At 42.3% G+C, this 10,534-nt stretch overlaps 1 protein-coding gene across 1 annotated transcript; it reads left to right on the top strand.

Annotated features, from left to right (window-relative positions):
- The first annotated feature begins 8,347 nt into the window (after positions 1-8,347).
- LOC105064539 (calcium/calmodulin-dependent protein kinase type 1) lies at positions 8,348-9,856 on the top strand. The gene has a single exon (XM_045512459.2). The coding sequence runs from the start codon at positions 8,531-8,533 to the stop codon at positions 9,662-9,664; it is 1,134 nt and encodes a 377-aa protein (XP_045368415.2). The 5' UTR covers positions 8,348-8,530; the 3' UTR covers positions 9,665-9,856.
- The last annotated feature ends 678 nt before the right edge of the window (positions 9,857-10,534 follow it).

Raw genomic sequence — 10,534 nt, 5'->3', positions numbered from 1 at the left:
GCACGGATGATGCAGGGCATTCGCGCCCACTAACCCCTGTCGGGAACTTGATCCTGTGAGGGTCTCGCTGCTAGAAGGGTTGGGCCTGGGAAGTGCCCTCTGGACATCCCAAGCCATTCTTTTGTCTCTTTCTCTTGGGCCTGCTGCGCATGGCTTGTCCCTCCCCGGGGAGAATGTCAAAGGAAATGCCTTCTACAACCCCGAACCTCTGGGGCCTCCCTCATCTCTCAGATTGACTTGGCTTCTAGGAAGCGGTCGTGGTCAACAAAGCCACGGCATGAGCCTGGGAGAAAACCGTTTCAGTCACACAAGGCCAGACAGAAGCCCGGCCTCACAGAGGAGGTTAATAATAGAGCCCGTCCTAGAGGCAGTCCAGGACAGCCTTTGGAATTTTCTGTCTTCAGATATGCCTCGGACCCATCCATTCAGAAGTACTTTCTTCTCCAGGCCTGTCTCTGTGGCAACCTGGCTCTGGAAGGAAGGTGATTGCAGTTCTGGTTTTGAAACCTCGGGGGCTATGACTGTTTTAGGGTTTGAAGCCAAAACATATTGAGCAAATAAAAACCTCTGACTCACCGGGAATCTTCACTCTTCGTTTTCAAACACATCAATCAGTCTGTCAACAGCACTGACTGAGGGTTGATTCTGTGAAGAACCATGGACTGGGCACTGTGGGGAGATTTGCAGAACCATATATTAATAGTTTCATTCATCCATCCATTTATCTAGCCATTTAATTCAATTTAGTGAATTGAGTCAAATCAAAAATACCCATGGAGCCTCACTAGCCACAAAACCCTGCTTTCCAGGGATGCCGGAAATATAAAGATAGTCATGCATAAAGAGTCACTCCCAAGAGCTTACCATCCAGTTAGGGTAGCAGCAAAGGCAAATACATAAATAGATTAGACCAGGCAAACTATGATAAATATAACAAGAGAGGTTGACCAGAGGTGTTCCAGAGATTCAGAAAAGGGACTTGTCACACTGAGTTGGAAAAATTACAAAAGGCAGTTTCTTATTAAGAACTCACTATTAGGTGTATTAGGTATTCAATAAATGTTGAAAATTGCTAAATGAGATGGGCTTGGACACAAGCCTTAGAGGATTGGTAAGAGTCACAGGCAAAGGCATGGCAAAGACATTGTAAGTGGCAGCTGCCACCGGTAACCAAGCAAGCCGGGTGAATAAACCCATCATCTTCCCTTCATCCTTCCACAATGTCACACTTGGCAGGGCACACCAGGGAGGTGATCGACTCTGAAGCAGCAGTGAGTAGGAAGTAGAAAGTATTTGCACGGTGAGAGGCAGCATCGTGGGTGGGGCCCACAGAATGGAGGTGTGATGTGTAATGAGAGATGGGGCAGGAGCCAGAGGTGGAACCCAAAACATGGGCCAGGGACCAGAGACTGGGCCAGCAAATGAAGTGACTGCATACAGACACCCCAGACAGGGTCACTGGGTCCCTCCCTGTGACTCCATCTCCAGATGGGCACTTAGGCCTGGTACTCATTATATATTAAGCACTTGCTGTATGCTCAGCATTGTGCCAGGTGAGAAAAAGATCCAAGAGAAATAGATGAAATGGTCTTTGCCCAGGCCGACCTTATAATCCAATTGAGTAAATGAGAGTGAATAGAAAAGAAACAAGAGGAACATATACGTATGAGAACAGTTGTGCGAGTCCATGTGAAGTCTGATGAGTTGTGGGAACTCGAAAAGAGCTGGGAAGTTAGTCCCAGCTCACTTTGTACATGTTGAAGGGTGCCTGGCTGCTCTAGGTGGTCATGGGAAGCATGATGGAGGAGATGAGGAGCGGCCAGAGATGGGCAGGCAGGAGAGCAGAGGCTTGAGCTGGGGACCATCTGCCCCCACCTACAGAGCTGCTCACAGCCCCAGCACCTTCAGTTCCAGCCCCAGCACCTGCGATTCTGGATGAGCAGGGGGCTGAGTAGGTCTGAGGAGGCTTCTGGGCTAGTGGTGTGCAGGAGCCGGCTTGCACAAGCTCTCACTTGGGAGAGCCGACACGGTGCGTCGTTCTCAACTCACTTTCATGTGACATTATGTTGGTTGCTTGAAATCCACCATGGGGAATATTCACACCATGGACATCAGCAAATGCTGCAAATTAAGGAATTTGTTTCCACCCTAGATTTCTGACTGAGTAGCACACTTTGCCCCAGGGCCTGTTTACCCCTCTGATTGAATGATAGAGTGATAGAAATAAATCTTGACCTCCAAGGAGAATTCTCAACCTATATCTGATCAAGATCTTACTTTTTTTTGAAATAGTTCAATAAACAGTTCATTTCAAACAAACATGTACTTTGGGGCACCTACTGCTTGGTAGGTATGGTGCCGGCACTAGGAACCCAAATATGAGTATGATACAGGGGTGAGGAGACAGGGACATGCAAATCGGCGGCAGAGTAAACTGGCGAGGGCTTTGATGGAGGTATCTGCAGGATGCCAGAGGAACACAGGAGGGGGACTGGACTGGAGGGACAATCGGGACAGATTTTCCCGAGAAAGCTGCCCTTGCCCTGATTCCTGAAAGAGAATTCCAGGCAGAGGAAACCTACCAGCCAAAGTGAAATGTTTGAGGGCTTTCTGCTCTGTGCACTCTCATTTATAAGACTGGAATGTTTCAGGCTCTGTTCTTAACACACAAGTAATGCATTAATACATTTTCAATGTTAAAAAAAGAAAACAACCCCAAATCTCTTTAAATGCTCCCAATCCCATTTAATTCTCAGAAGAAAGTACTGGAACTGAGAGTTCCTAATTGGTTGTGTATCTCATAGAATTTTTGCTATGTTGTTGTATGTGTGTGTAATTACAGAATACTTTTAACATTTGTACACATGGTAATAGGCTATATGCATTGATTTGCAAATTCTTTTTTTTTCCACCTGAAAATATGTCTTGGAGTTCTTTTGATGCCACTGGATATAGATTTACCTCATTCTTCTTAAGTGGTGTGTAGTATTTCAGACCCCAGATGTATATTCTAGGCCATCTTGTTACTGATGGGACTTTAGATTGTTCTCAATTTTTTGTGATTACAAACAATGCCAGAATGAAGATCCCTGTCTAGACTTCTTTGGGCATGTATATGAGTGCTTTTCTACACAAAAATTGTAATTATTGGGTCATAAGGTATAAATATTTAATATTCTAATAGGTGAATTATCTTTTTCAATGACTTAGCAATTTAGTCTCCCACTAGTTAATTTTCCACCACCTCTTGCCTTGATAAAGGCTATTATCATGTGTTAACTTTTGCTACCTTGATGGGTATAAAAATGAAATCTCACTGTTTTTTTAATTTAAAAAAAAATGTTATTTTTGAAGATAGAGATTTTTGCCCTGTAAAATTCTAGGTTATAATTATCTGACTGTGAAACTGGCTTTTTTTTTTCTTTTGGTGTACAGTTCTTTGAATTTTAACCCATGCAGAATTAAGATACCTTCTTCTCTTTCTTAACACCCACCAATCACTGATGAAATTCTCTATCACTATAATGTTGTCTTTTTGAGAATGTCGCATGAATGGAATTATATAGTTTGTACCTTTTTAAAGTTGGCCTCTTTTACTCAGCAGAATGCTTTTGGGATTCATGAGAGTGTTACATAATAATAATTTGTTCCTTATTATTGCTAAGTAGTATCCCACTGTATGGATGTTCCAGGTTTGTTTATCCATTCACTGACTGAAAGACCACTTGGGGTGTTTCTGGTTTTTGGCAAGTACGAATACAGCTACTCTAAACATTCGTGACCAGGTTCTCATCTCACTATATATTTCATTTCTCTAGCGTAAATACCCAGGAATGGAATTTCTGGGTCAAATGATAAGTGTCTGTTTAACTATAAGAAAGTGTCAAACTATTTTCCAGAGTATCTGTGCCATTTTGCATTCCCACCAGCAGTGGATGAGAGTTTCAGTTGCTCTGCATCCTCACCAGCCTGCTCTTGGTCACGCCAGTATTTTTTAGCATAGCCATTCTAATGGGTGTGTAGTAGTATCTCATGGTGGTTTAAGCTTGCATTTCCCTAATAGCCAATGATGTTGAGCACATTTTATTTGCCATCTTTATGTCCTTTTTGGTGATGTTTCCAGATCTTTGGCTCACTAGTTAATTGGGTTGCTTTTTTATTGTTGAGTTTTGAGAATTTGTTATAGATTATGGATTTAAGTCCTCTGTTGGAATTCTGATTTGCAAATATTTTCTCCCAGTTTTATAGTTTGTTTTTTCATTCTGGGAGAAAAAGTTCTTAATTTTGAAGGACTCTAATGTATAAATTTTTCTTTCCATGGTTATGCTTTCTGGTGTCATGTTTAAGAACTCTGAATAATCCAGGTCATGATGATGTTTTCCTCTAAAAGTTTTACATTTAGATCTATTATCAATTTTCAGTTAATTTTTGTATAAGATTTGATGTACAGAGCAGCATTTACTGTTTTGCATATGGATGACCAATTGTTTCAAAACCATTGGCTAAAAAGATTCTCCTTTCTTCACTGAATTGCTTTTGCACCTATGTTAAAAATTAAATGGACATTTTTTTTTGTGTCTATTTTTGGACTCTATTATGTTCTGTTGGTCTCTTCCTTTATCCCTTCACCAATACCATACTCTTTTGAATACTTTAACTTTATAGTAAGTTTTAACATCACATAGTTAGATTCTTCCAACTTTATTCTTTTCAAAGTTGCTTTGGACATTTTGAGTCCTTTGCATTTCTATACAAATTTTAGAATTTTCTTGTCAATACCTGTGAAAAGGCCTATTGAGATTTTGAATGGTACTGAATTAAATCTATACATAGATTTAGGTAGAATTGATATCTTTGTTATGCTGAATTCTCCATTCCATGAACGTGATATGTGTTTCCATTTATTTAGGTCCTCTTTGATTTCTTTGTTCATCATTTCATAGTGATTCTGTACATATTTCTGTATAATAGATTCTGTACATGTTTTGTAGGATTTATACCCTTGTAAGTATATTTAATATTTTTTAAGCTATTGTAAATGATATGGTTTACTTCATTTCAGTTTCCAAATGTACATTGCTAGTATATAGACATACAATAGATTTTTTTGTGTTGACATTGTATCCAGCCACCTTAGTAGTCACTTCATCCTAGAAGTTTTTTGGTAGAGCTCTGGGATTTTCTATATAGATGATAATGTCATGTGTGAATAGGGACAGTTTTAGATCATCCTTTTACATCTATATGCATTTTATTTCTTTTTCTTGTGTATTGCACTGGCTGAGACTTCCAGTATTATGCTGAAGGAGCGTATTGAGAGTACATACTCTAGTCCTCTTTCTGATCTGGGGAGAGTGTATCTTGGGGGAAATCTTCTACTATTAAGTATAATATTACTGTAGGGTGGTTTTTGTTTTATAGATGCCCCTTGTCATGTTGAAGAAGTTCCCTTCTCTTCCTAATTTGCTGAGAGTATTTGTCATAAATGGATGCTATATTTTGTCAAATTCTTCTCTGCATGTAGATCTCTGATAAGATCACATAGTTTTTTTTTTTTAGATGGTTAATATGGTAAATTATATTATAGATTTTTGAATATTAAATCAGACTTGTACTCCTGAGTTAAATCCCAGTTAATTGTGGTGAATTGTTCTTTTCATATTCTGCTATATTTTATTTGTTACTATTTTGTTGAGGATTTTTTTCCATCTATGTTCATGAGGAATATTGGTCTGTAATTTTCTCTCTCTTTTTTTTTTTTTGTACTGTCTTTTTGTGGTTTGATGCAGTATAATGTTGGCCTTAAAAATGAGTTGGAAAGTGTTTCCCTTCTGTTTTCTAGAAGAAACTTGTGTAGAACTGGTGTTACTTCTTTAAATTTTTGGTAGAATTTTACAGTGAATCCTATCTGAGCCTGGAGATTCTTTTTTGGGAAGATTTTAACTAAAAATTCAATTTCTTCAGAGGTTGTAGGGTTATTCAAGTTATCTACTGCATATAGAGTGAGTTTTAGTAGTTTGTGGTTTATAAGGAATTGGTCCATTTCATCTAAAGTATCAGGTCATTGTGCAGGGTTGCTTGTATTATTATTATTATTATTATTATTATTATTATTATTATTATTATTAATCATCCTTTTAATGTCTTTGGGGTCTGCAGTGATACTGCCTTTTTCATTCCTGATATGGGTAGTTTGTGTCATCTTTCTTCTTCTTTTTGGTCAGTCTTGCTAGAGATTTTTCAATTTTATTGACTTTTCTTTAAGAACAGCTTTTAGTTTTAGTGATTTTTCCCTATTGTATTTCTGTCTTCCGTTTTATTGATTTCTGCACTTACTTTCATTATTTACTTTCTTCTGCTTAATTTGTGTGTATTTTACTCTTTCTTCTAGTTTCTTATGGTAGAAGCTTAGATTATTTGATACTTTTTTCTCTTTCCAGCATAGGCATTTTAGTGCTATAAATTTCCCTCCAAGTACTGCTTTAGCCATGTCCCACAGATTGTCATATGTTGCATTTTCCTTTTCATGCAGTTCTACTGAGACTTTGACCCTCTTTGATCTATGGGTTACTTAAAACAATTTTTTAAAATTAACGTATAGTTGATTGAAAATATTATATTAGCTTCAGGTGTATAACATAGTGATTCAACATTTTAGAGATTATACTCCATTTAAAGCTGTTATAACATATTGGCTATATTTCCTGTGCTGTACTATATCTTTATATTTTATTTATTTTATACATAGTAATTTTTACCTCTTAACACCCATGGGCTACTTTTAAGTGTCTTAAATTTCCCAGTGTCTGGAGATATTCCTGTTAAATTCTATTTATTGATCACTAGTATAATTCCATTGTGGTCAGAAAATATACAAAAAATTATATGATTTCAATTATTCTAAATTTGTTAATGTTTTATTTTTTGACCCTAGATGCAGTCTTTGGTGAATAATCCATGTTCACTTGGAAGACGTGTATTCTGTTGTTTCTAGTTAATGACTAGATCTAGCTGGTGGATGATGTCAGTCAACTCTTTTGTTTTCTTGCTAATTTTCTGTCTACTAGTTCTATTACTAAAGAGGAGTATTCAAATCTGCAACTAAAATTATGTGTTTGTCTACTTATTCCTTTATTTCTGTCAGTTTTTGCTTCATGTATTTTGAAGCTCTGCTGTTAGGTATACACACATTTGGGACTGTTATGCCTTTTTGGTAAATTGATACTTTTAGTAATATGCATTATTTCTTTGGGAACTTTCTTTGCCCTGAAGCCTACTTTGATGTTAATATAACTAGTTGTGGTAGGCAAACTCTAAAATGACCTCCAATAATCTTCACCTTCTGGTATTCATTCCCTTTTGTGATTCCCTCCTCTTGAGGGTAGGTGGACCCTAGTTACATGCTCCCAACCAATAGGAGACAGCAAAAGTGATGGGATGTTATATCCATGGTTAGGTTATGAAAGATTGTGATTTTTGTCTTGCTAGCAGACTCTCTTTCTCTTTCTGGTTTTGATGAAGCAAGTTGCTATGGTGGAGAGACCTCCATTACAAACAGCTGAAGTGTTCTCGAACCAACAGTCAGTAAGAATTGAGGCCATCGGTCCAGCAGCCATCAAAGATTTGTATCCTGACAACACTGTATTTATTAGTCAGGATTCTTCAGAAAAACAGAACCATATATCCTATTGGGTGGCCACGAGCGAGCCGCTGGAGGGGATGGCTGCCATGATCTTGCTTGGGCTGGTGGAAACCTCGGCGGCGACCCCTCGTGGGCCTCGGCGCACGATCACAGGTGGCGGGGACGGGGACGCTAGGCCACGGAGCCCATCTGCAGAAGTGACCGCGAGCTACAGCTCCACGACCCAGACGCGCCTGGGAAACTCCCTGGCTTGACTTCCCTACTATCTCATCCCTCCACCTCCATCAGTCTCCTAAACCCTTCCCAGGGCGTAATTCCCGTGGCGGGGGCCGGGGGGAAGGGGTGGATAGAGCCCTTCCCTAAAGGAGCTCCCAGAACTGGTCTGAAAGAAACTCAGCGAGGCCAAAGGGTGAAACTGGCCAGCTTCCTGCACCACACAGACGGGCTCGAATTCGATTCCGCTTCTGACCAACTGCTGATTTTGAACCCTTCATCTCTCTGTGCCTCAGTTGTTCCTTCTGTGAAACTGGGACCCTGTCGGGAGACGAAGATTGGGAGGAGTCCAGCGGAGGACAGGACCTGAACTAAGGGTTCCTTGGGCTCCCCCTGCCCCCTGCGCCCCTTCCCCAGCCCCGGAGCGGAGCCTCACCTCCCAGTCCCTAGTCCCTCCGGCGCAGGCTCCTCCTTCACTGACATCAGAGCCGCAGGCGGGAGGAGGGAGCCAGCCGAGCCCGAACCGAGCCCCAGCGAGAGAGCGGGCGGGCGGGCCGGGCGCGCAGCAGCGGCGGCGGGCGTCCGGAGCTCCGCACCAGCCAACTCGGGCTTCCCAGCCAGCCCCGCGGCCGGGCAGCCGCAGGAGCCCTGGCTGTGGCCGGGGGGCAGTGGGCCATGCCAGGGACAGTGGAAGGCCCCATCTGGAAGCAGGCGGAGAACATTAGGGACATTTACGACTTCCGTGATGTTCTGGGAACAGGGGCCTTCTCGGAGGTGATCCTGGCAGAAGACAAGAGGACTCAGAAGCTGGTGGCCATCAAATGTATCGCCAAGAAGGCTCTGAAGGGTAAGGAGGGCAGCATGGAGAATGAGATCGCTGTCCTGCACAAGATCAAGCACCCCAACATTGTAGCCCTGGACGACATCTACGAGAGCGGGGGACACCTCTACCTCATCATGCAGCTGGTGTCGGGCGGAGAGCTGTTTGACCGAATTGTGGAAAAAGGCTTCTACACAGAGCGGGATGCCAGCCGCCTCATCTTCCAGGTGCTGGATGCCATCAAGTACCTGCACGACCTGGGCATCGTACACCGGGACCTCAAGCCAGAGAATCTGCTGTACTACAGCCTGGATGAAGACTCCAAGATCATGATCTCCGACTTTGGACTCTCCAAGATGGAGGACCCCAGCAGTGTGCTCTCCACGGCCTGCGGGACCCCAGGATACGTGGCCCCTGAGGTGCTGGCCCAGAAGCCCTACAGCAAGGCAGTGGATTGCTGGTCCATTGGGGTCATCGCCTATATCCTGCTCTGTGGTTACCCTCCCTTCTATGACGAGAATGATGCCAAACTCTTTGAACAGATTTTGAAGGCCGAGTATGAGTTCGACTCTCCTTACTGGGACGACATCTCTGACTCTGCCAAAGACTTCATCCGGCACTTGATGGAGAAGGATCCAGAGAAGAGGTTCACCTGTGAGCAGGCCTTGCAGCACCCGTGGATTGCAGGAGATACGGCTCTAGATAAGAGTATTCACCAGTCGGTGAGCGAGCAGATCAAGAACTTTGCCAAGAGCAAGTGGAAGCAAGCCTTCAATGCCACGGCCGTGGTGCGGCACATGAGGAAGCTACAGCTGGGCACCAGCCAGGATGGGCAGGGACAGACGGCGAGCCACGGGGAGCTGCTGACATCAGCAGCCGGGGGGCCGGCGGCTGGCTGCTGCTGTCGAGACTGCTGCGTGGAGCCTGGCCCAGAACTGCCCCCGACAATGCCCCCCACGCTGCCCCCCACGCTGCCCCCCCAGCTCTAGGGGCTTGGATCCGGGGTCAGGAGCCCCTGTGTGGGAAGGGTCAGGGGCAGCCTGCTCCCCCTCCCTCCCTGAACTGGCAGGTTACCCGGCCCCACTCCCTGCACCCCTTTCCCTACCACACCTCCACTGCATTTTCCATACAAATGTTTCTATTTTATTGTTCCTTCTTGTAATAAAGGGAAGAGGTTAAAAAATATATATATAGTTAGGAACTGGCTCATGCGATGTGAATATAATTTGTCTGAGTGTGGATTTCTTTAGGTTCATCCTGTTTGGGGTACATTCAACTTCTTGAACATTTAGATTTTTGTCTTTTGCCAAACTTGAGATGTGTCCAGCCATTATTTCTTCAAATACTTTCTTAGAACTTCTCTCTTTCTTGTTCCCTTCTAGAACTCTGATCACACAAATATTAAACCTTTTGTTGCTGTCCCACAGGTCCCTGAGGCTCTCTTTTCTCCTGATCGTTTTTCTTTCTGTTGTTTACATTGGAATATTTCTACTTATCTGTCTTCAAGTTCACAGACTCTTCTGTCATCACCAATCTGCTAATAAGTCCATTTAGTTAGTTTTAAAATTTTAGTAACATTATTTTTCAGTGCCAAAATTTACATTTAGTTCTTCTTTTTATCTTCTATCTTGGCTAATTTTTTTTTTCTGAACATTTGTTGCAAGAGCTTGTATTGCTCTTTTAAGCATTTTTATAACTGCTTTAAGGTCTTTGTCAGATAATTATAATATCTGTGTCATCTCCTTGTTGGTGTCTATTGATTGTTTTTTCCCACATGAGTCAAGAACTTCATGATTCTTGATATATAAGTTCAAGTTGTATTTTGAATATCAGGTTATGAGACTCTGGATCTTGCTTGG

Source organism: Camelus bactrianus, chromosome 23, assembly GCF_048773025.1.
Source record: "Camelus bactrianus isolate YW-2024 breed Bactrian camel chromosome 23, ASM4877302v1, whole genome shotgun sequence".
Taxonomy (NCBI): domain Eukaryota; kingdom Metazoa; phylum Chordata; class Mammalia; order Artiodactyla; family Camelidae; genus Camelus; species Camelus bactrianus.
The sequence above is the reverse complement of the archived record's forward strand: the minus strand, read 5'-3'. Positions and strand labels throughout refer to the sequence as shown.